Raw genomic sequence first — 27,291 nt, forward strand, 5'->3', positions numbered from 1 at the left:
TTCTCGTTATTGGCTATACAGTATTCTGATAAATGTGAGCATAAAATCGATAAAAGTTTACCTAGTAAGGCTTATCGTCCTCCAGTAACACATATGGCAGTAAATCAATGCGACTCATTCAGTAATATATAATGAAGGGAAGTGTCTACCAACCCACAAATCCCTAGATTATTCTATTGTAATATAAAGGCATTCCACATGAATTCCATTTTTTTTAGTAAAACTATAGATACATTGATTCGCCTCTGATTTTCATGATAAAACTGTCATGCGATTATTATTATTTTCTCCACTAGAGGTTGCAATTTCAGGCATATTCACCTTGAGATTACTCAGATGTCTGAAAATCAGTCCCAGTTCCTAGTGATTATTATTGTGGATCACACGAATGGTTGATGAGATTAGGTTTACATTTCCGTTTCGACGTTTGCAGTATGTTCACACCTTCAGACTGTTTACATCTCCCCCAAATTTGGCATCAAGTTACCCAATCATTTTATCCTTATTTTCGAATGTGAAAGCAAATAAAAATTTCTGTGGCAAGAGTGTTTGGTATCCGGGCACCAGAATTTTGTATGTGGTGGCCTTGATAGTTTGATCAGGGATCTACATGTTTAGACGCTTGCCTTATATACACAGAGGACTGCTATTGTTTGTACACGTTGTCCATTCGGAGCTTTTAAATTTATTTACATATGAAGAGTTGTGGTAATTATTTCATTCTTTTTTTTATGTATTGTGTTTAAGTAAAACGCACATACTGTATACTGTAAGTGCCAAAAATATGCATGCGTGTTTCTGGATCCATCACACCGCATGAGCGTGTAAACAAAAATCTTTATTAACTTAATTTAAATTAGTATTTATGAAAAATAATGGATATTTTATACTTCAAATTCACCACTGTAACATAGGTCTATCACAGTAGTGAATTTAAAGTAAAAAAAAATCCATTATTTTTATAAATACAAAATTAAATCAGGTATCATATTAACCTTTATTTTTATTTTTTTATATTCACAGGAATGGTGTTTCTTTTCGGTAATGTCCAGCTTTCTTATTTATGTTCTATTTTATTATATGCAGAATCCTTATCATATTTGTACAGTGAGCTGTTATATTTGCATACAATACAAATAAATCCTTAAATATTTCTCAAATAATTTCTATGATTATCAATGGCAAAAGTGTGTGTATATATATATATATATATATATATATATATATATATATATATATATATATATATATATATATATATATATATATATATATATATATATATATATATATATGTGTGTATGTGATGTATGTATGTATGTATATATATATATATATATATATATATATATATATATATATATATATATATATATATATATATATATACAAACGTCAGGCTCCATTTTTGTTATTTTGATAATATAATTACATTCACAAATTACTAAAAGAATCTAGAATGTTTTAGTTAATATTTTTTTAAATTCTAGTTATATACTATAATTCGGAAATGTCCAATATGTACGATCTTTGAAAGTACACCTGTTAATTTCTGGGTAAGTTTTTCACATTTTTATTGTAAATAATTGATTTTCACAAACACGTTCTTAAAATGCTTAAATTTTTGCCAATACTCTTAGATCTCTGGAAATTAAACCACAGAAAACTATAATATACATCAGTTAATTCTTGAAATCTACAACCTATTATATAATATACAGCTATGCACAAAAGATACAAAGCAGAACATGTGTAACTAAGTACAGGCAACTTCCTAAGCTATGAGAAGCGATGACGCCCTCAGATCACAGACTTGGATGGTAACGTTTTATATACACAAAATTATGATATTGATAATTATTATTAAATAATTTGTTTCATCAACCAATGGTGATTAAATATCAGTACCCTACTGTAATTCGAGGTTAAATAATAATGAAATACTTTTAAATACATTATTTTCAGCTTACTTATTGTCATAAAAAAAGCTGTCTTTAATGTATGACGGCCATGGCTCAGACTTCAGAAATTACTAGAAATGGTCAGATCTACGTACCTGAATGAGTCTTCCACATAAATGTAAAATAATGAGCTAAGAAGAATTATATTTGCGGTAAAGGATGGCATAAAGGTCTCCTTTGTCTAACACTGGTGGTGGTTGGCGAGCGCCAGCAGGGGGGCTCACTGTTTTTTTCGCGATACCTCGAGGACCTGTACCGTTAAGAGCCTTAGAAGTCTGGTCTGGAGGTGGGGTAGGTGAGGGCACCATATTGGGTGGTAACATCGATGGCCGAGAATGCCCAAGGCCATTTTGTCAGATGGTAGGAAGGTGATCAAAGTTACGTGAGCCACGGTTGATAGGATGACGCATATCAGGTGAAGATGTCGTTGATACTGATCCTCCACCAACAGGCGTGCTGGCTAGCTGAGGAAGCAGCATGGACCCAGACACGCTTGGGTTCTGCAAGATGACCAGATACCAGTGTTGTTTATGAACATGAAAGACCTTAGTAGTAATATTATTTATTATAATTCTGACATCAAGAACACAAACATCACAAAATGTAGAATAGTTACTTAACCTGTGATATACAGCAAGGCCGGTTCTAGCTTCTGAGGGGCCCAGTGCAAGATAATGGTTGGGGGCCCAGTGCAAGATAATGGTTGGGGGCCCTGTGCAAGTTAATGGCTGGGGGCCCTGTGCAAGATAATGGTCAGGGGGCCCTGTGCAAGATAATGGTTGGGTGCCCTGTGCAAGGTAATGGTTGGGTGCCCTGTGCAAGATAATTGTTGGGGCCCTGTGCGAGATAATGGTTGGGCCCGTTGCAAGATAATGGTTGGGTGCCCTGTGCAAGATAATGGTTGGGTGCCCTGTGCAAGATAATGGTTGGGTGCCCTGTGCAAGATAATGGTTGGGTGCCCTGTGCAAGATAATGGAAGGGGACCCTGTGCAGGATAATGGTTGGGGGCCCTGTGCAGGATAATGGATGGGGGCCCTGTTTCTTAGACAACCCTCTTATCGTGCCAGTCCCTTATCCACATGTATTCCTGATTTGCTATAACATTGTCTTGATGAAAGTGCACACCCAGTATTATAGGATTACAAATACTTAAAATTATATAGAACAGTATAAGCTGAAAGGTGGAGAAAATAATAGGCAATGATGGAAAATGAAATCGATAACTGTAAATATACATAGTTCAATAATATGAAAAATTACATAATAAGAAGAAATAAAGGTAAAACTGTTGAAACAACTGTAACCTTGATTAGAAAAATAACAAAGACCTCAATATTTGTCAAACCATAAATGCCTTGAAGTGCTTAGAATCTGTACCTCCTTGATTTCCTCGAGGCAAAATCTTCAATAACACTATCACGAGACAGCTGTCTGTTAATCTCTTGATTAATACTGATAATAGCGAATTCACTAAGGCGATCTTGAGTCATTGTGGGTCTAAGATAGGTCTTTATACGCTTGAGTTTTGGAAAGCTTTTCTCTGCTGATGCCATTGTCACTGGGAGAGTGCAAGTAATCCGAAGTGCTATCCAAAGATTGGGATAGATTTCTTTCAGGTGCAAGGTAAGTTAGGAGTCCATGTACTGACATGTCGTCTTTCAACTCTTTTGGCAAATTTGGAAGGTTCCCAATTAAGGTGACCAGATCTCTTCTATCAATGTCACGAAGTGTAAGAGGATGCACCTAGGTCGTACCAACAGTAAAGCGGCTTATCACATGTCCCAATGGGATGAAGAAACTGCATTAATAGCGACCGAATGTGAAGAGGACCTGGGTGTATATGTTGACAATGAACTTAATTTCTCGGGTCATTGTGAGAAGAAGGTGAACCACGTAACTAAATTAGTAGGTCTTATAAGAAGGTCGTCCAGATGTCTAGATATCTATATGCACACTCAGTCGAGTGTGCATACCTGGAGCTGGCGACGCCCGCTCCCAAAGGGTCACAGCTCAAGGTTGAAGAAGCCACAAGTAAAGAAAAAAAATATTGCGAGGGCAAGCTTTTTCGGAGTGTTGTGACGGCACCGAATGTGAGGTCTTTCAAGACCAGACTTGACCAACACCGGAGCAGGTTCAGATACATTCAGGAGCCAGCGCATGCCCAGTATTTGCCAAAGGTATGTAACAGAGACGTGACCGACCGCCCAAGCGGCTAAAGAGCCGATCAATGGCAAAGAGAATAAAAGTAATATCAGCTTCTCCACGGCTTAACGTTTTCCCAATTCTTCACACTTCTCTGTCACTGGTTCATTGACCATATTTGGAAGGTTGTGCAACATTGAATTAAAATACGATTCCTACTAAACAACATATATATTGTATTCCGTGGGGGGGGGCGGGGGAGCAAGTGATGGGGGCCATGTGCAGCCACACAGACCGCACATTGCCCTGTATACAGCAGAAGAAAATAATTTATATCAGCGTTAATAATGTTTGCACAGCTCGAGTACCTTCAAAATTGACAATATATTCTGGGATTGTAGTACCAGCATTGACAACAAAGATAAAGAAATGTTTGGTTAGTAACTAAAAAAAAAATAATTCATACAACTTAAATTAGCACTAGCAAACCAAGAGAAACATTTAATAGGTTTTGCACAGTGAACAATAAGCAGAACCAAATGACATACTGAAAGCAAGAGAACCACCAGACTCCATGTTCACCGACTTTGGAAATTTTTGACAGGAGACGATCCAATTTCAGAAAAAAAATGGGTCTGTGCGTGATCCATGTATATGCTGATAACCTGAAACAAGAAAACACGAAGTTCCCAATTCCGTGTATTTCACATCTTCAGGGGTGAGTACTGACTAAGGAGTTGTTGTTTTTGAAATGTAGAGTAGAGAGCCGTTTGCTCTGAAGATACAAGATGCTGTAGGGAAAAGGTAAAGTTAGGGCGTAAGAAATAAAGTGGGAGATTTGATAGCAGGTTGTGGGCTATCCACCTTTTCGTGTATCTTAGTTTTCATTGTGTGTATATTGGTTCTGGTTCTGTGTCATCGTTTATTATGCTCTTTGGCCACCAGCTGTGTGTTGTGGTAATGTCTTCATGCATTAGTTGTTGTAATATGGGGTCCTCTAAGCCTTGTAGTTTTTCCCATTGTGCGTTCTGATGTTGATTGTTGTTTAGATTATGTTCTGTGTGTAGCTCGCCGCTGTCAGTTTGTGTATATGGTGGTCTGAGTTTTACTGCTTCTCTGAGGGCTACGTTTTGAACTGCCTGTATTTTGAGTTATTTGTTTTTGTTGTAGTGTTAAGTGGAATTGGGGGATATTCCAGGTATGGCCTGACTAGTGCTTTATAAAGATGTAGTTGTGTACTGGTGTTTAGTTTGCGGAATCTTCTGAGTTTAGTTAGTTGGGTCTTTCTTTGATATGTGGGAGTATGCAATTTCTTGTAATTATAAGGCCAAGGATGATCTCTGGTTGTATTTATTTTCGTGCTTTAGGTATTTTCCTAGTCTATGGTTTATTATTTTTTTCCAGGATTTTGCCGGGGTGTTTCGAGGAATAATATGCGTCTGTAGTTTTCTGCCTGTGTTGGGTTCTTTCCTTGTTTTGGAATGAGTCTTATTTTGGTCATTTAAAATTTTGGTGGAAAGAATCCGCTTGCTATTGATGCATTGTAGATATCTGCAGTGTTTGGTCATTGGTGGAGATATGTTTTGCAGTACGGTTTTGTTTATTTGACTTATTCCGGGTGATTTATTCTTAAAGCTGGTAATTGATTCCTTGATATTATGTGTGGTTATTGAAGTAATTAGTGGGCTAATGTTATCTAACGTATTGAGGTTGATTGTCCTGTAGGGTTGCCATTTGTCTGTGTTTTGGTTCAGGTGTGTTTCCACCATCTGTTCTATTTCTCTGCACAAGTTTCTGTTGTCCTCATCCGTAATTTGGTAAATGCCGATCCCAAATGTTCTAAATATTGGTTCTTTGAATTTCGGTTCATGATCTTTTTTCCATTGTTGTCTCTAAGGTAGCTGTTTTCGACTGAGTTGGTTTCCATGAGATTTTTAACTTTGGTCCAAAAGTCTTTCGAATCTTTGTAGTCTGCTTGTGTGTTGGTAATTAGTTGATTCCATTTTTCACTGTATTTTATTTTGCACCTCTCTTTTAGTTCCTCTTTGAGGTTTCTATATAGTACTGTGGTGTGTAGGCTCCAGCCGTGTGTTTTATAATTCGTATAGGTTGGTGAATCTGGTTTGGATGATCTTTTCTTCATGCGTTACTTGTGCATATGGTAGTGTGCGAAATGTTGTTTTTGGGATGTTGTTTTTCATGGCTGTTGTGATTTTTGCATACCAAGTTTTTAAAACAATATCGATTTCGTTTGTGTTTTTGTTGTAGAGTTGTATAGTGTCGTCGGTGATGAGGCTGTTTTAAAATTTTCGCAGTTTTCTCTATTGAATGATTATCTTGGTATCGAGGGAAATTGTATTGGTGATGTGGAGAACGTTGTCACTGGTGCTGGTGGGTCCAGCTTTTGTGTGTGTGTGTGCAAATGGTGGTGCGGATCAACCTCGGTAGATATAAGGCTATGGGAGTAAACCCCAAACGAAAGATCTGTGGTGGAGTCCCACATCAGGCAGACATGCTTACAGAGCTCCAACAAGACCCCAACGGCGGTATAGGCAGAAGAGGTGACCACCATGGGAACCCAACGACTACACCGGCGGACGAAGATATTGCATGATGGACAGGCTACTAAGGCGAAACCCAACAAACTGTATTATCAGCAATCCATTGCAACTCTCCCTCTCCCCAGTCGTTGCAACACTTGCACCACTGGATCAGGGAAAGCCAAGAACTGTGGTTGCAGCCTGCGCTCCTGCCTCACCATATAAATCAACTCACACGCAGCCATCATCCAGCTCATCATACCTCTCATCATCATCAAAACCTCTATACCCCCCAAAAGTTCTATGGCGACGGACGAGTGACGACGGGGACAGGCAGTGATGACTGCACAAGGGCGGCACAGATAAGATGAAAATGAGCCGTCAATCAATGTACTCATCTGTGATAAACGTGCTGCATTAACTGACTGGCAGAACAACCCTCAGTCTCAGACCAAAGCTGACACCTTCTGCAAGGAGAAAGCGGCAGCCCAGCTGGAACTTTACAATCTAAAGAAAGACTGGTTTAAAAATAAAGCATGTGAAACACAAAAATTTGCAAATCAGCACAAGATGCTCATATTTTTCAATTCCACTAAAATATTTTATGGGCCAATCAGTTGTGGTGCAGCTCCGCTCCACTCATCCGATGGTAATTCCATAATTAAAGATGATGAAGGCCTCCTTCAGCGATGGAAAGAGCACTAACATTCACTGCTCAACCGAAACAATGTGGATGTCCTGACTACCCAGCAGGTGCCTCAGCATCCAGAGTTGACCCACCTCAACTATCCTCCATCGCTGGATGAGGTAGCTACTGCCATCAAACAGATGTAAAATAACAATGCCCCAGGGCCTGATGGAATCCAACCGAGGTGTAAAAGCAGGAGGACCTCTGTTTACTAGCCGTTTCCACTCTCTCCTGAAGAATAAATGGGAAAAGGAGGAAATTCCCCAAGCTCTTAAAGACGCCTCCATCGTCAAGAACAAGGGAGACTGGTCAGACTGTGGTAACTACCACAGGATCTCGCTGCTGTCCGTAGCTGGCAAGATTATCGCCCGAATCCTCCGAAACAGACTTCTTCCTGAGGTGGAAAACTTTCATCCAGAATCTCAATGTAGCCCTAGACCATCACGTGGCACCACTGACATGATCTTTGCTGCCCCTCAGATACAGGAAAAACGCAGAGAACAGCGTCGTGACCTGTACATGGCTTTCATCGACCTAACCAAGGCCTTCGACTCGGTCAACAGAGAAGCCCTCTGGTGGATCCTCAGCTGTTTTGGTTGCCCACCAATATTTATCGCCATTGTGAGGCAACTCCACGATGGCATGAACGGCAGTGTCCTGCACAATGGCACCCAGGTTGAGTTCTTCCCCATCTAAACGGGGGTTGAAAAAGAGTGTGTACTGGCACCAACTCTCTTTTCCACTTTCTTGGCTGCCTTCCTTACTCGTGCCAGCGCCAATTTTGCCGGCGGGATGGACATCAGGTACCGGGTGAAGAGTCTTTTCAGCATAAGACGACTCCAGGCAGGAACAAAGGTGTCAGTAGCTTCCATCACTGAGCTTCAGTATACAGACAACCTCACCCTTGTCGCTTACACTGAACGCGACCTACAGAAGATCCTGAACACCTTCGCAGATGCATATGCACACTTCGGCCTTGAGGTAAATGTATGTAAGACTCAGATTCTCTTTCAGCCTGCCCCTGGTTCAGCCACACCTCCATTGTGGTTCTCAGTCTCTCCATGGTCAGGTTGTTTATGTGGCTGAGGATCTCCTTGGTGCTGCCTGAATAGCCAGGGGCTTTATTTTTGGTATTGGAGATGGCTGTGTTGAGTTCTTCCGAGGTGATTGGTTTGGACAGTGGGCTGTCCACTCTCAAATCCTCCCATATGATTTCAGGGGAAGGCTGAGTGCGGTGTGTCTGGCCCCGGAGTTCACCAAGGACGAGCTCCTCCTGGGTACCATCAAATCCCCTGTTCTCTTCTTTTGTGATTCGGAAGATGTTCCTCCATATGTCCCTGAATATGGGTTCTTTGTCTTGGTCGTCATATATTTTACTTCCTGCGTGGTCAGTTATATATGATGACTCGTTACGGCTGCAACCTTTCAGTCTCTTAACTCAACGCCAGAACTCCCCTGGATCGTTGTATGTACAGTATGTGAGAGTTGTTCAACTATTTCGGCCCATTTAAGGTTGCTTTGTTCCAGAGATCTTGGTTTTATTTCCTCCCGTATTCTTCTATATGTATTGTAGCTTACGATGTCCCAACCATGGGTCTCGGCTCTCTGTTGTAGCAGTTGGAACTGGTTTGTGAGGGCTATGAGTTCTGGAGTCTGTTGTGGGTGTGGGAGAGTTCAGTTGCGTTTGAGAGGCGTGGCCTCCTGGTAGGCTGTTCCTATGGCTTCACACCATGTGTTGATTTCTTCGTCTATTTTGTTCACCGGCTGACTGTCTATGGTCTGCAGGATTGTCATGTCCTTGGCCTCAAGTTTGGCTGTAGCTTTTTCGTTGAGTAGTTCCCAGTCGGTCTGCTTGGCGATCCTCCGTGGTGGAGCTGGTATAGTTATTGGTGTTGCTGAGATGGTCCTGATTATAGGTAGGTGGTCGCTGGAGGTTACAGGGCCTTGTTCAAAGAGATAGTTGTGGAAGCAGCTGCCGTTTGTTATTGCTATATCTGGAGTAGTGGCTGAGTTCCTACTGTAGAACGTGGGGAAGTCCGGGCCTATTAGTTGGGCTTTTTTGTCTTTTAAGAAGCCAGCGAAGCCTCTTCCAACATTGTTAGTTGTCCTCTTACCATCTAGTAGAGGATGTCTGGCGTTCATGTCTCCAATGATGTAAGTTGGGTGGTGGTATGATAGGAGTCTGTGGAAGTACCCGTAAGACAGGTAGTCCCTGCGTGGTGGGAGGTAGGTTGTGGTTATTATGATTGGTCCTGCGGTCAAGTTGATTTCAAAAGCGAGAGTTTCAGAGGTGAAGTCGTCTATTATTCTGTGGTGGACAGCTCTCTTTATGGCGATGGCCACCCCGTCATTTGGCTCCACTGATAGATTGGATTTATGGATCCTGTAACCAAATATTTTCAGTTCCTCAGCAGCTTTTTGGCCGTGTGAGTTTATAAGTGTAATATCTGCGTCAACTTGGTTGTATTGGCTGGACAAACTGAATTTATTAGTTCTCCAGTGGAGGACGTTATGTTGCATTATTTTCACTGCCTTACGTAGCGAGTCCATTGTTTCTTGTTCTTGTTTTTGGCTGGATCCGTAGGAGTCGTGATTTGTTCTCTGTGCGTACATTCCTCAATTTTTTTATCATCCGAACGGATGACTTTTTGATGCAGTTTGTTAAATTGACCTGTTTTTGTTTAATGGCCTTGTGGATGTCCACCTCGGAAATGGGGTGGCAGTACTTCCATTTCATCTTGTAATCAATTACTCCTTTAGGGACTTCATCACGTGTACAGTCCTCGTTGATGTGGTCTGGTATGTAGATGCGTAGATTCAGGTCTTTATCTGATAGATCGCTTGGAGTCTGAGAGACAAGTATCATCTCCGGTGTGGGTACTTGTGCATCCACACCAGAGCCCACTGTTGTCTCCTCTGTGAATGTTGGAGATTGGGGGACAAGTATCATCCCCGGTATGGGTACTTGTGCACCCACACCAGAGCCCACTGTTGTCTCCTCTGTGAAGTTGGAGTTTGGGGGACAAGTACCATCTCCGGTGTGGGTACTTGTGCACCCACACCAAAAACTACTGTTGTCTCCTCCGATGTTGAGGATGTTGCCGAGAACAGTTTTGGGATGGGCAGATTGTGGTGGCGTAAGCATTTTTCGAGTATTGTTTGAAAGCAGCCTGGGTGCAGAACATCCTCATCATAGGCGTGTTTGACACTCATGTTGGCTAGTATGTCACGGTCATGGAGGTAACTGTCTCTGGCATTCAACAAGACTGTAGAGTCTGTAGTGGCTGCAGGGACCATAGTATGTCCGTGCAGTGACTGCAGGAGTCGGGGTCCCTATCGGCAGTACAGCCTTGTATGGTGATACTGATGTTTTTGTGGCTTTTTGCTGTGCTTCCTTGATTTTTTCCTTTCTTTTGGGACAGTGCATGGACATAGTGCTGTGAGGCCCCTCACAGTTAAGGCATTTTAGAGGTGCATTACATTGGGTCCAGGTATGTTCCGTAGAGGTACATTTGGAACAGATCTTGTATTCCCTGGGTTTGGGGCAGTTCACACTAACATGATCCTCAATGACATACCACCTGAGGCAGGTACGTGTGTGGTGGTACTGTTCCTGTTGTATTTGGTGGTACGGTATGCTATAGGTGAATGCGAGGAGACCTGATTTGGTTGCTTTTTCAGCAACCTCGGTGCTTTTGAACTGAATTTTGATTATGCATTTGCCTTTTTTACTGGTGAATTTTTTGACATAGTCCACCTTGTTCTTCGCCCAAGCGTTTTCTTTTTCAATCGCTGCTTTTATTTCCACTTCAGACTCTTCGTGCACGGATTCATCCGTTTGGAAGCAGAGAACAGTTCTTTTAGCCTTCAAGGCAGGAGGCAGGATTGGGTCATAGTGCTCTTCCCTTAGATTGTCAAACATCTCTGGGGCCAGAGGTTATCCAGGTCTTGGTCTTCAAGCATGAGCATGATGAAGCCATCTTTTGCTTCTATTACGTTCTGGTACCTGACATTGTGTTTGCGAACAATTTCTGTCAGCTTCCGCTTGGTGGACCTGTCTGGTGACCTCTGGTCTGTGATTAGTATTTTTGCTTTGACAGTCATTATTTCTTCTTTGAGTGAAGCACGATAGATCGGCGCGAGTTATGTGCGTAGCCTAGGACAGTATATAGCGCTGTCAGTACTACGTTCCCTATGCCGGCAAGAAAGAGGGCCGGGATATCAGTTGCCCCACTGTCTTGGTTGAAGGTTTTAAAGACCACAAGAGCAGTTCACTCCCAAGAACAGCAGTTTGGTATGGCGAAAAGAAGAGGTTAAGATTCAGATTTGAAATGGTGTACAAGTGTGTGATTGTGGTAGTGTCGCAATAATTGGCAGCATGGCACTGGCTGTGCAGGGTGGTGGCGGGACGGAGGGTGTTTGGGGAGGGGCAGCTACTGACTGTTAGGCCTAAGGCTGTTCCCCTCATACACACTGGGCCAGGGTGCCCGGCCGGCTTAAACAGGAAAGAATACCGTTATTTCCCTATATGATGCTTAGATCAGGAGTTTTTAGTGCGTAATTCTTGAGCCCCAATTGATTCCCCATAGAGAATGACAAGAATCAGGGCCGTACGACCCGATGGGGCCCAGGAATCTCCGAATTTCCAGGAGCTCTCTCCTACACGTCCGTCCACTACCACTGCCACCGGTGGTAGGCACCAGTTTCCACCCCCCCCCCTCCCTGCACACCAAACAAGGAGACCTATGTACGAATGCAGCGGCGTGGGGCTTTAAAGGGACCTTGACACTAAAGCCCTGCCACAATGGACAGAAGCAATTATCATAATAATAAAAATATTATTATTATTATTATTAAGCCTACGATAAGAATTATTTCACATTGGAAACTGATATATATATATATATATATATATATATATATATATATATATATATATATATATATATATATATATATATATATATATATATATCACAAAAACATACAGACAACATCAGGCGATAAAATTCTCAATTTTCCTGCAAAGTCATAACATTCAGTCTTGGGAGACTTTCTATCATTTGTACCTTTAATCGATCATGGTAGAGCTGGTCTTCTTCAGGTATCTTGTAACTGAAGCCTGTAAAGAAGTCGTGCTCTAATAGTTGATCACATGTCCATCTCTTAGCTGGGTCTCTATCTATGCATTTCTGAAAGGGTTAATTAATCATCATTAGGTATATATGTGCCATAAGAGAGTCTCTCAATAAGTATCAACATCGCTCATTAAGATACAGTCAAGGGCTTTTTTTAGGTTGTATATGTTTGTTTACTAATAAGCAACTCATTAATACTTTATTATGTTTACAGGGAGATTATCAAATAAGGACAAATTTAATTGAAGCACTGACATATAACTGATAAAACCTAACAAAACAGATATAACACAGAACAAAACGGAAAAAGAAAGAAAAAAAGACAAACAACTTGACAAAATCTTTTTCTTCATCATCTCCCTTAATGTTACTTGGCCCACGCTATCATTTGACAGTTGCAGCTGTTTTTTTTCCTCGATGCATTTGTATGCGAGAATTTTTACTGAATCAACATCTATCTTTTTTTTTAAATCTTCCCCATACCTCACTTATCCTACATTGTCATTTTCCTCTCCTATCTTACAATCACACCATATAATTCCATTAGTTACACTTATCAGACTAGTTCATCGATCATTTATAAACTCTCTTTCTGCTAATACAACTGTGGATTTAAAAACTGTCTCTTTATCTGGTACTGTCTCTATATCCCATGCCATCTGACAAAATCTTACTTGGATGCTTATTATTTATCCTTTGTATGTTTCAACATTTCTCCCCTAATACCATCACTTACCGGAGCTTACCCGAAGTCTAATTTGCTAATTTATGTTTTATTTACTCGTCAGATGTTTCTTATTGTAATTCTAGTTACCCTTCCGGTTACAAACCCAACAGGAACTGTTTGCCTCTTTTTTTTTCAACTACTTACTAGTTCTTCTGTTTCCGTTAAAGTTCTTCCCTCTCCATCATATATGGAATGTGATGACGTTATATAAAGCTAGTAAATATACAAATGCTTGTAGGGAAATGAAAAGTTTCAGGTGGTAAAAAACAAAGGGGTGTTTGTATTATTGTAAACCAGAAGTTGAGCAGTAGTGCAAAGGGATTTTGGGTAGTGTGAGATACAATTTTGTTAGGCAAGTTTAATGCTGAACCCATGGACTTGGTAATAATACAGGTTTATGCACCAGCAAATTTATGAAGATTTAAGAAAGCAAAGGACACCGCGAAGTTTAATGAATATCTGATTATAATGGGTGATTTTAACGCAAAACATGAGAAAGGGAAAGAAGCACCAGAAGTAGAACCACATGATTATGGTAATAGAAATGAGGGAGGAGAAATATTAATAGACTTTTTTAAGGAAAACAAGATGAAAATAACAAATACATGGTTTAAACAACACCGTAGGCATACATGTGAACAACATAGGATTCAAACACATTGTATTTCATTTCAGAAAAGATTCAGAAATCTAATATCCCGAACCAAGACCTATCCAGGGGCAGATTGTGGGTCAGATCGTGTCCAAGTAATGGGTTTAGTGAGGCTAAAACTTTAAAAAAAAAAAAAAAAATTGGACAAAATCAGTTAGGATTTAAGGAAGCTCTAAATAAGGGCAGGGATAGAATATGAAATTGAAACCGAAAAGAGATTTTCAGTATTACTAGAGGATGACAAATTAATAATAATTTCAAAGAAGTACTGTTAGAGACTACGGAAAAACTTACAGGACCGAGGAGGAAATAAATGGGGTGAGACTATTAAAGGCAAAGACTATAAGATCATGTTTAAGGCAGAAGACGTAAAGGAGAGATAGTCAGAGTAAGTAAAAGAACTATACTGTACAATAATAAGCATAGAGTTGGGGTAAGAAACGAAAAAGGAAATAAAGATCAAACAACCAATTCTGGACACAGAAGTTGAAACAACTGTGAGGAAAATTAAAATTGATGAAGTTTTCAGCAGAATTTATAACATAAATTGGCAAGAATGGGATAAAATGTTTGACTAAATTATGTAATTCTGTATATTTCAAAGAAGATCTTCCCAGTGAGTAAAAAAAATCAATATTTGTATTATTACCTTAAAAGCCAGGAGTCTTACGCCCGGAGTTTTGACCACCTTCTTCTGATGACGGGGGTCGTCGTGTTTACAATCCAGAATCTAAAAAAAAATTGAGCCACGAAGGTCGCAGCACTGCAGTGCTCGACAGAGAGGTGTGGAGGTAAATTTAACCTTTAATATTGGAATTAAATTATATCTCTGCCACACCTCCGTCAAACATTGTAGTGCGGTGTTCTTCTTGACCCATTTTTTTAAAATTATGGTTGTAAACTCGACGACTCCCGTCATCGGAAGAAGGTGGTAAAAAATGGGGCATTAACTTCAATTTGAAAAAAAGGCTGTTGAAAGGCTTTATATGGCAAGGACTGATGTATGGGTAAGAAGTGTGGACACTTTCAGCAGACACCAGACAGAGGTTGGGGGCATTTGAAATGTGGTGTTATAGGCGAATGCTAAGAATAAGCTACACTGTCAGGAAAACAAATGAAGAAGTACTAAGATTAGCAAAAAAAAATAAAAAAAATGTGAAATGTACAGAAAAAGAAAGAGAGTTAGCAGGAATTCGTGGTATAATGTTGTCTAGCACTCAGGATGGATGGAAACTCTAATGTGGTTTTCTTGTATAATATAAGTTATATGATAGACAGTCTGGTGCTGGAGGTGCCGTGTGGTGAGGAGCTGCTCAGTAGAGACGTTCGGTGAGTAGCGTGTTGAAGGAGGTAGATGTGCAGGAGCTTCGTTAGAGAAGATGTTGCCTGTTGCTGGCCTCCTGGTTGAATGAATGCTGACAGCGTGGAGCTTGCTGGAGGAGGTGTTGCTTGTTGAAGAAGAGAGACCAGAATGAGAGCTGGTTGGTGAGGAAGCTCAGAGAAGGAAAGCTGGTGGGTCGCCATGCTCGCTGGCGGGAGCGAGGACCGCCAGGCAGGCGGAGGAGAGGCGAGAGCCGCCAGGCAGCGGAGGAGGAGGAGGTGTTGCTTGTTCAGGAAGAGAGGCTAGAATGAGAGCTGGTTGGTGAGGAAGCTCAGAGAAGGAATGCTGGTGGGTCGCCATGCTCGCTGGCGGGAGCGAGGACCGCCAGGCAGGCGGAGGAGAGGCGAGGGCCGCCAGGCAGCGGAGGAGGAGGAGGAGGTGTTGCTTGTTCAGGAAGAGAGGCTAGAATGAATCTCAATGGAGAGACAGAGCTTATATACCCAGCAGCCGTGAGTCCTCTATGAGTCATGTTGGGAAAACCCGAGAAAGTCGCCGGTCTTTTGGTTAGGTTAACTAGGATACGGTGACATTGGAATGCGATAGCAGTTGTAGGGAGAGTCCACTACAAGATACTTATTATGAGGGGATAATAAAAAAAATATTAATGGGCAAAGTTGAGGGAAGGACAGCCAGGGGAAGGCAGAAACTGGGATGGATGAATGAAATTAAAAACTGGGTCCCCAGAGAGATACAGAATCTTGAAGGATTGGTAAAAACAGTTTGAGGATGGAACTCTGATTGATCGATTCCTTTCTCTTTCCCACAAGATAATGGGTGGCGCTTTATTACTGCTCTCTGAACAGTCACCCATCGAAATGCCTTGCTTGACTTACTTTGCTTACGTCTACAGAAATAAGATGATCGTAACTGTTACATTTGTATGCACACATAAGCTGCTGTAATGATACATGGTGTAGACTAACATAATGACCGATAGAGATACTTTCTTCACTGTTATGACTGCTTGTGTAATAATAAAGCTGTTGATGTTGAATATCGTATCATTCCTATTAATTGATGACACTGATTTTTTTCTGGATTAAACATCAAGCTCCTAACAACAACGCCAAACTTTTAGCGGTTTACAAATGAGTCTGGCGCTGTTTTAAATGTGTAATAAAAATTTTGAAGAGTTTTTTTCTTCAAATATATACATTACTACGACACTTCTTAAATTAAAAAAAGAATAGTTTTATAAAAATCTGGCGATCAAGAAAAAGAATGGAAGGTCATACGTACCTTGAGAAAGTCTAGTCCTTCTCGTGGGAAGGACTTGGGCATTTTGCTTTCAATAGGATCTACAGTATCAGGCTCTGGTATATTCATGCCTCGAAAAAATTCATTGTCCTTGAATATCCGCATGTGGTCAGGCAGTAGGTCACCTGTAAGAAAAGTCAACCGTTACACCTTCCCGACACAGTGTTCGTTAGTAATGAAGGCTCTTCTAGTGACAGTATTTCTGCATAAACGAATAGTTAACTATACTGTATCATGTCGAGAATCCGTAAATTTTTATAGACTCAACATCACAGAGTTGACGATATTTTTAATTTTTTCCACATAAATTATTGAATGTAAGTATATCGCAATTGTTTCCTCATAAATTAATACTGTGGCAAGGATTTTCATAACTTTCACATATACAAATGTTTTACTGCCTTATATTGATTTTATATGAAAGTAAATTTCTTCAATTATGTCTTACCATATACAAAGATGCAGCAAGAATCACCCACCTAGTGTTTTCCTGATTAAGTACAGCTGGTCAACATCAGACTTGCCCGGCCATAAAGCTTCTCCTTTAACCAGCTCTGCGAGGACACAGCCAATAGCCCAAACATCAACAGGTGTACCATACTGTGTGTCCCCCACCAACAGTTCTGGGGCACGGTACCACCTTGTGGCTACATAGTCAGTTAGGTTATCACCAGGACCTTGAAGAACAAATTACAGATTGTAGCATTAGAACTTCCACATTATATGACAGACATTTGTATAAATAATAAACAATAAAAATATACACAAATCAAGTTTATTTTTATAGATATCACATTTTTATATTCAACCACCCACTTACATGGTGCTTCAGTAGGCTGTTAGTCCAGTGCAGGATTATATTTTCATTTGATCATTGCTCTTCCACTTAAAGTACACATTTTTTTTTCAAAATTAATTTTTATGTTTGTTACTTCATTGATCTTATTTTTATCCTTTAACTAGTTTGTATCGAACTTATAAAAAACAAACTGGGAATTTTCAGGGTTTATAAAATTAAACCAGAAACATAATATTTTCTTTTCACATGTTAAGACATGGATGTCACTGGAAGATATGAAATTCAATGAAATACGAGTATATGGGAAAAAATGTATGGGAGGAAATTAGAGGTTTAAAAAATAATTGGCTCCAGCGTGACGTCACCACCAAATGGGACACTATTGTCTTCGAACAGAGAGTTCGAGCTAGCACCATGTTTGTTATAAACTGAACACCAGCAGGGACGTTTAACAAATATATACTATATTGGGAACACGGTGTGGGAGTTTGTACCAAAAGTCACTATCTAATTCGCACTTTGGGAGCTTTTCACCATTATTAAAAATACTTCGTGTTTTCTTCTTTCGTTGTGGTTATCAGCATACACCTTTTCACATATCCGTTGAGACATTGTTACATAACTATTTGACAAATTTCATAACCGAATGACAGAACACATATCGAATGACAATCTAAAATAACTGTTGGTGGTATGTCATTCTCTAATTGTTACATTCTCAAACTATATGTAGACTGTCGGTTTTGACCCCGCTACAGGTAGGGCCGGGGCTGGTGTCTACATCTCCCGTCCTGATGCCCCTGAGCCTATCAAACTGTCTCTCAGAGATTCTGACGGGGCATCCTCCACTCAGGCTGAACTAATAGCCCTCCTTGCTGCGCTTCTCGCTGAGGAAGAAGCAGATGGTTTCTGCCCCTTGCTTGTCTGCTGCGATTCCAGGTCTGTTCTCAACGGGATCGCATTTGGATCAGGGGAAAATAAGGACCTCATCCTCCGAATACGAGGGTTAACATCCACACTTCAGGATGCAGGCCGTCCTGTGACATTCCTATGGATACCCAGTCATGTCGGTATCTTGGGGAATGAGGCAGCAGATGGCCTTGCCAAGACTGGCTGCAACAAGGCCACACCTGACTACGTTGTTCCTCGAACACTTTTACAGCTTAGGACCCAAATTCGCCGCAAACAGAGAGAAGCTCGGGAAGCAACCATCCCCCTGGACTCCTCGCCCATCTGGTACGATGTCCTCCGTAAACTTCCTGACCTCTCGTACGTCTATGGGAAAGGGTCGAGGAAAAGGGACGTGATTGCTGCCCGTATCATCATTGGGTATGACTTTGCTTGGGAGATTGATATCCCCGCATCCCCTGAGCAACGCTCTTGTGCATTATGAAGAATAACCCGACAGCAGTACCCTTATCCACTACCTCCTAAGATGTCCCCACACACAACGCTTCCGTGACGCCTGCTGGACCATCACTCCACGACCCCCTGACGGAGACACGATGATCCTCCCCATACTAGCCAGATATTTTGTAAATAACATTGATTATGTGTTAAAGGAATATCCTTCCTTCCTTAGGCTTTAGTAAGCCCCTTTATAATATTTATACTGTATATACTTGTCACACTTGCCAGATGCTTCTGGTGTCATTGTACAGGGGTACCTAGTGACAGCACTAGGATCCCGCTTTCTCTATCAAGGAATAAACAATTGAAATTGAAAAAAATGACTGTCGGTTTATTGTTCACGTCTGTCAACTTCATAACTTATGTCAATCACTTCCGTTAGCATGAACGAACAGTTATTTTAGATTGTCATTCGATAAGTGTTCTGTCATTCGGATATGAAATTTGTCAAATAGTTATGTAACAATGTCTCAACGGATATGTGAAAAGGTGTATTGTTGGGGGTGTAGCAGTTTATCTGACCGTTCATGCTGATTTTCCGGTAATTTTACCACTCTTGCTTCAGTTTGTTCTTCGGAATTTCATCTGAACATAAAATAGAAACAGGTGCTGTAATCACTATGATTCATACAAGCTTGCAGCGAGAAGAAAAAAAAAAGCATTTCGTTTTCTATAAAAAATCTAACTAAGTTATCTGTGATTCACGACAACAGGTACGCTATTTGCCTACTGGTGATCCGCACCCTCGGGTTAAGACTAGTCATCTGTGAACAATGCCAGGATTTAGCAGGAATGACGCCGGTAAACTTGACAATTAACCTGTTGTTTGTTTTCTCGTGTGCTTTTCGGCAAGAGCAGTAGTCCTTTCCAGCTACAGACTGGTATCCATCCCTCCTTTCCAAACCCTCCCTATTATCTTTATTGTACACTGGCAATTCATTTTATTATTCTGACTACTGTAATTATTAGTTTCACGCAGCGAAGCTACTGGTCGCCATTGTAAAGACTCGGCCTTTGCCCTAGACTCTAGACTCAGCTGAGGCTCCAGCTACACCTATCCATCTGAAATATTTTCATAGAATAGTGGACGAGTCTAATGTTCCTGCCATAATCCTGTGAGTATCAAATGCTTCAATTGACTTCGGACATATCGATATATGTAGATACACATGGTTCGGGTGGGTGAAGTTAGCTCCTTTGGACAAAATTAGAACGTTTTTAGATAAGGATGTGTTTGGCACTGGAGATGAGGTATGTACACTGTACAGTATATATGTACACATATAAAAGTATCATGAGTTATTTTTATATGCTTCTACTCTACGGTATCTGGATTAGAGGATTATGCTACTATAATCGTATAAATATGTAGCACTGTCAATTCAATACAGTTGATACACATCTACCGGAGTCCTGTGTATGTCGTCAAACAGATGCATTGTTGTCAAGCTGATGTCCAAGAAGCTATACCGTCTGTATATATATATCTAACACTATCAGATGTAAAGCAGCGGTTTGGGTGTCATCAAAAAACGCCACTGATCTAAAAGATGCTAAAGTCTTAGCAACTAGTAGCAAGCAACAAGATGTATGCTGCCGGATTACTAAAAAAAAGATACCAAGCGTAGTAGGAGGTACAGGAGTTTCCACCGTGTTTCTTCAAGAATCAATGTGCTTGAGTACAAAAAGGGTTTAAAGTAGGAGTGTTATTACGGAGAGCAAAAGGGCGTCCCTCTCACATCCGACTCCACAATCAAAATACGTAGTCCTTCCTCTAAAGTCTAATTTGCTATTAACGGGACCGAAGTAAACAAAGGAGGTCACCCCATCCTGCAAGCAGAGTGTGGAGGGTGAATCATTGATAATCGTCATGAAATTGACAATAGTGTATTATCGGCCGCCAACCTACTGTTGCAAGCGGCTCTAGTAGTTGTAACTGTAGCTTCTTTGTCACCAAGGAGTGAGCAACTGCGGTGTGACGACGAAGTAGAGGAACTCCATCCATCTTCGTATGACATACTTAAGTATATTAAGTAGGAAAACCTAGGGAAGTAACCAGAGGTATTCAGTGGAATTTGAACGTTCATGGCACTTCAATCATGTTATACCTTTTCCTAATAAAGTAAGTTACCCAGGAATCCCTAATCACAAATTATCTGCTTAAAGTTATAAAAAGAATAATAACATGGAGGTTACTATACTTCTGGAGTCGAACAGTGTTCAAATTTATCAACAAAGGGATTTCCACAAGGGCAGGGGCATCTTTGATTCTTTACTAAACTTAGAGTATGAGCCAGAAAATGTTTTCGTTTACAAGTAAATTTTAGTAGCAGTATTCATTGATTTGAATAAAACTAACAGCATGTCCCGTTTCATCCCTAATTGCTTGATTGACAGGTCATTTATCAAAACTATAAGGAATGTAATTTTCGTCGCACGCTCGTCCAACAAAACGGGTTTCGTCGGAGCAAGCGTTATGAGACTGGTTTCATTTCTCATAAAAACTAGTAATTTTCTTTCTCCTTCCCCCATTTCCGAAACCGTAAATAATCACTGTTCACAGTCGTCCCTCTATTTGAAAGGCAGCCTTTCTATTGGTTACAGCTCGGTGTCGTGGCAACACAATATTGATGACTACAGTGAGGATTTAAAAAATGTCTTTCTCACATAATCGGAAAAAAAACTCTAATGAATCATCTATGCTGAAACTACATAGTGAAATATCACTTCTTACTGTTCAAGGATGGCAAGAGTAACAGGTCAACTCCTGCCAAAATCAACTTGTCCCATATCAAATTGTGTTAAAGACTACTACTTTGCTGTCACTCAGAATCGACTATGACAATAATACCACCTTTGATAAAATGATATGAGTTATTAAGGATGTCAACTTCGTTGGTGAGCACTGAGGTGACTAGAGAGGCCGATACAGGACCGGCAGTGTCGTTCTCATATGTTGCACGTGTGGAGGGAAACATCTAGTGTGGAGGGGCGGTGGCAGCGTCTTTCTGGCGTTGGCGCTTGTCTGCCTTGGTATGCAGTCGGGCTAACACGAAAGTAATGACACCTTCTTGTGTGGTGATTCTCCAAGCGTTACCGTGTGGAGTAATCGTCTCCCAGGCGAGTGGGTCGATTTGGCACTTTTTCAGGTTTGTCTTAAGACTATCCTTATACCTTTTCAGCTGCCCACCAGCGATACATTTACTATTCATTAGGTGACTGCAAAGTAGCTGCTTTGGAAGTCTACTGTTGTTCATGCTGGTAATATAGTTAGGACAACGTACTTGTTCATGAACAATGGTAACCTCGATGCTCCTACAGTTGGTGTCAGCAAAAATAATGGCATTTGTTCTTTTATCCTTCAAGCGAACTCGAAGGATGGAATTTAGACTACGTTGGTGAAAGTTTTCAAGTGCCCTGAGGTGCCTCCTGTATGTGACCCATGTCTCACTGCCATATAACAGGGTGGGGAGGACCACTGCTTGATATACGTGAAGCTTTGTAGATAAATTCAGCTCCCTACAGCTGAAGACACGGGTAGGAGTCTGCCAAAGGCTCGAGATGCACATCTGATCCCATGTTGAATCTCTTCATCGATGTCCGCGATGGTGGACAAGTGGGAGCTGAGATACCGAAAGTGGGAAACATTAGAGAGGGTAGTTCCATTAAGCTGGATGGATGGTGGAGGTGTGGCTGAACCAGGGACAGGCTGAAAGAGGGTCTGAGTCTATGTACATTCACCTCAGGGCCGAAGATGCATAAGCATCTGCGTAGGTGTTTAGGATCTGTAGATCGCGTTCAGTGTGAGCGACAAGGGTGAGGTCGTCTGCAAACTGAAGTTCAGTAATGGAAGCTGCAAACACCTTTGTTCCTGCCTGGAGTCATCTGTGTTGAAAAGACCCTTCATCCGGTACTGGATGTCCACCCCGCCGGCAAAATTGGCACTGGCATGAGTGAGGAAGGCAGCCGAGAAAGTGGAAAAGACAGTTGGTGCCAGTACACATCCTTGTTTTACTCCCTTTCTGGATGGGGAAGAACTCAGACTGGGTGCCATTGTGTAAGACACTGCCGTTCATGCCAGCGTGGAGTTGCCTCACAATGGTCATGAATTTTGGTGGGCAGCCAAAACGGCTGAGGGTCAGCCAGAGGGCTTACCTGTTGACGGAGTCGAATGCCTTGGTTAGGTCGATGAAGGCCATGTACAGGTCACGACGCTGTTTTCTGTACTTTCCTGTATATGGTGGGCAGCAAAGATCATGTCAGTGGTGCCACGTGATGGTCTAAAGCCACATTGAGATTCTGGTACGAAGTTTTCCGCCTCAGGAAGAAGTCTGTTTCGGAGGACAGCAACGAGATCCCGTGGTAATTGCCACAGTCTGACCGGTCTCCCTTGTTCTTATAAATATTGATGATGAAGGCGTCTTTAAGCGCTTTGGGATTTCCTTCTTTTCCCATATATTCTCCAGGAGAGAGTGGAGACGGCTGGTAAGGAGAAGTCCTCCTGCTTTATACACCTCGGCTGGGATTCCACCAGGCCCTAAGGCTTTGTTATTTTTCATATGCTTGATGGCAGTAGCTACTTCATCCGTGGCTGGAGGATAGCTGAGGTAGGTCAGCCCTGAAAGCTGAGGAACCTACTGGGTAGTCAGGATATCCACATCGGTGTTTTGATTGAGCAGTGAATGGTAGTGCTCTTTCCAGCGCTGAAGGATGCCTTTTTCTTCTTTAATTAGGGAGTTATCATCGGATGAGCGGAGAGGGGCTGTGCCATGAGTGAATGGCACATAAAATGTTTTAGTGGAGTTTAAAAATTAGTGCATCTTGTGTTGATCTGCAAGTTTTAGCATTCCACTTACTTTATTTTTAAACCACCTGTTCTTGAGATTGAGAAGTTCACGCTGGGCAGCCACTTTCTTCTTGTGGAAGGTATCAGCTATGGTTCGAGACTGAGGGTTGTTCTGCCAGTTAGTTAAAGCAGCACGTTTATCATTGACGAGTACATTGATTTCCGGGTCAATTTCATCAAACCATTCATGGTGTATTCTTTTGATCTGGCCGAGGGTCTCTCTGCAGGTTTTTGTTATGACAGTGTTGAGAATACCCCATTCGGCACTGGGATTTCGATTGTTTGTTGTTGGGTTATTTATCAGCCCATGTTCGAGCTGCTCTGAAAGCATGTGCTTCCATTGGATCCTCCAGACACTGGAGGGTTGCTGTCTTCGCAATTTTGGGGCGACGTGAAGTGAGAGCTTGGCTCTGATGAGCTGATGATCAGTGTCTCAGTGGTCTGATCCACGCATGGCACGGGTGATGAGGAAATCTTGGCGATCTCTTTCTCTGACAATGAAATAGTCAATGAGATACCAGTGTTTGGATCGTGGGTGTTGCCACGAACCCTTAAACTCGTCGGCCTACCTAAGCAAGGTATTTGTCATAGTGAGGTTGTGTGCGGCACACTTGCTGAGGAGGAGTAGGCAGTTGGAATTACACTTTCCTAGTCCATTTCTCCCTGTGGTTCCATGCCAAATGTCAAAATCTCTGCCAACTTTGGCATTGAAGTCACCAAGGAGCATAACCTTATCTTCTCTGGGGATAGAGATTAGCACTATGTCGAGGCCGGCGTAAATGGCCTCCTTGATGTCATCCTCTGCATCCAGTGTTGAGGCGTATGCACTGATGAAAAAGGAATGACGTGAGTGATTCAGTGAGACTCGGAGCGTCATGAGGTACTCGTTGATCCCAATAGGCATTTCAGTTAGCCTGTGTAGGGTGCGTTGGCGGATGGCACCTTTTCTAGCCCCCTCCCCATGTGGGGTGAGCAGAGTGGGTCCTCGAATGGGATGCTCAGTCGCGCAGACAGGACCAGATTGCACTGCTGCCTAGATCCCAGTGCATAAACGACCATCTTATCTGTGTCGCCCATGTGCACAGTAGTGACTGGAGACTCCCGGTAGTCATCTCTGCCTGTCCCCGTCGCCACTCGTCCATCACCATAGGACTTTTGGGGGTATAAGGGTTTTGATGTTGATGAGGGGTATGATGAGCTGGATGATGGCTGTGCGTGAGTTGATTTATGGGGTGAGGCAGGAGCGCAGGCTACAACCACACATCTTGGCTCTCCCTTTTCCTGATCCATTGGTGCAGGTGTTTCAACGACTGTGGAGAGGGAGAGTTGCAATGGACTGCCGATATTCTTGACACTGTCACGACAAAAACCTGCAGAGAGACCCTCGGCCAGATCGAAAGAATACACCAGGACTGGTTTGATGAAAATGACCCAGCAATCAATGTACTTGTTGATGATATACGTGATGCTTTACTGACTGGCAGAACACTCCTCAGTCTCGGACCAAAGCTGATACCTTCTACAAGAAGAAAGCGGTGGCAAAGCGGGAACTTCGCAATCTAAAGAATGACTGGTTTAAAAATAAAGCATGTGAAACACAAAATTTTGCAGATCAGCACAAGATGAACGAATTTTCCAATTCTACTACAACATTTTAGTGGAACAGCCCCCCCCCCCTCCACTCATCCAACGGTAACTCCATAATTAAAGACGATGAAGGCCTCCATCAGCGCTGGAAAGAGCACTACCATTCACTGCTCAACTGAAACATCGATGTGGATGCCCTGACTACCCAGCAAATCCCTCAGCATCCAGAACTGATCCACCTCAGTTATCCTCCATCCCTGGATGAGGTAGCTACTTCCATCAAACAGATGAAAAACAACAAAGTTTCAAGAACTGATGGAATCCCAGCCGAGGTGTATAAAGGAGGAGGACCTCTCCTTACCAGCCATCTCCATTCTCTCCTGGAGAATATTTGGGAAAGGAGGAAATCCCCAAGCTCTTAAAGACAACCCCCATCGTCAATATTTATAAGAACAAGGGAGACTAGTCAGACTATAGCAATTACAATGGGATCTCGAGGCTGTCTGTAGCTGGCAAGATTATCGCCCGAGTCCTCCTAAACAGACTTTTTCCTGAGAAGAAAAATTTCCTCCCAAAATCTGAATGTGACCTGTACATGGCTTTCATCGACCTAACCAAGGCCTTCGGCTCGGTCAACAGGGAAGCCCTCTGGTGGCCCCTCATTTGTTTTGGCTGCCCACCAAAATTCACCTTTATTTTGAGGCAACTCCACGATGGCATGAACGACAGTATCTTGCACAATGGCACCCAGTCAGAGTTCTTCCCCACCTAAACCGGATGTAAAACAAGGGTGTGTAATGGCACCAACTCTCTTTTCCATCTTCTTGGCTGCCTTCCTTTCTCGTGCCAGCGCCAATTTAGCCGGCGGGGTAGACATCGAGTACCGGATGAAGGGTCTTATCAAAAAAAGTCGACTCCAGGCAGGAACAAAGGTGTCAGCAGCTTTCATTACTGAGTTTCAGTATGCACACGACCTCACCCTTGTCGCTCACACTGAACGTGACCTACAGGAGATGCGGAACACCTTATTTTCGATGTGTTTAGTCAAACAAAGTAATGTTTATTGCATTAGTCTCGAATACTAATGAATGAGTGAGTGTTCGATAGTTATTTGCGGATTCGCAAATTGAACGTCTTTTGTTTATGACATCATTTCCGTCCACCTCTGGTGGCTTAGTTTTATCTCTCAGAGCCGGGTGGCTTTATTATTGGGCTAGCAGTCATAAGATAAGTATCTTCTCTCTTATTCTATATTTCTAGTGGTATAACGTGTAAACCTTGCTTGACTTTTAAGAACACCAAGCATTATATAGTGATTTATATGTGAGATTGTGGGTAGTGATATTTCAGAATTGTACGGTAAAATAACTTATTTGTTCACGAGTTATCTGTGTTGGATAACCACGTTGTAAACGGTAGTTTGTTAATATAAATAATTAGTGTTTAGTTATTACTTTTATGATTATTATAAGTCAGCCAAGAAGTCTTATTATCCCAGGAAAGTGCACGGCCTCATGGAGGTCGGCATCGGTCAGTGGTACTCTAAGGTAAAAGATCTCTGTGGTCTTAACCGCCAGTCTCCTACATTTCCTTTTATCTCTCATTTACCTAGTGAGGAGGCAGCTGAGACAATTACTTACCACTTTGCTACCATATGTCATACCCTACCCAGTCTTGACCTCACTCTCCTCCCGGCCAACTTACCTTCCCCCTCCCCCCCTCCCCCCTCCCAGTGTTCAACCATTTGAAATTGCCAACAAACTCCTGAAATTTAAATCCAAATGCTCTACAACCCCAATTGACCTCCCAATCAAAATTTACAAGGAGTTTGCAATCGAACTTGCCACCCCCTTTGTTCCATTATTAATGCATCCCACAGACAAAGCAAATGCCTTAATGAATGGAAAACCGCATTTGTCACCCCTATCCCCAAGGTCCCCACCCCACAGTCCCTTAGTGACCTCAGACCAGTTGCCATTACCCCCATACCCAGTCTACTCTGTGAAGACTTTGTTTTTGAATGGGCATTTGCTAGTATTTATCAGTCAATTGATCCACAGCAATTTGGCAATATGAGGACCTCCTCTACATCACACTGCTTAGTTGGTTTCCTGGATTTTCTGCACAAAAAATTGGAGAAACGTAAGACATCACTGGCCGTTG

General features: G+C 41.9%; 1 protein-coding gene across 1 annotated transcript in view; it reads right to left on the minus strand.

Moving 5' to 3' along the window:
* Window positions 1–1,559: 1,559 nt before the first annotated feature.
* The window catches only part of LOC121879092 (cyclin-dependent kinase-like 4), a gene marked incomplete in the record, with an annotated part of 125,379 nt that continues 99,647 nt past the window's right edge, over window positions 1,560–27,291 (minus strand). The window contains 4 exon segments of the mRNA XM_042385597.1: window positions 1,560–2,461; window positions 12,401–12,523; window positions 16,469–16,611; window positions 16,966–17,163. Coding sequence (XP_042241531.1) covers window positions 2,315–2,461; window positions 12,401–12,523; window positions 16,469–16,611; window positions 16,966–17,163 — 611 coding nt within the window.

Source organism: Homarus americanus, unplaced genomic scaffold, assembly GCF_018991925.1.
Source record: "Homarus americanus isolate GMGI-L3 unplaced genomic scaffold, GMGI_Hamer_2.0 scaffold4060, whole genome shotgun sequence".
NCBI classification, from domain to species: Eukaryota; Metazoa; Arthropoda; class Malacostraca; order Decapoda; family Nephropidae; genus Homarus; species Homarus americanus.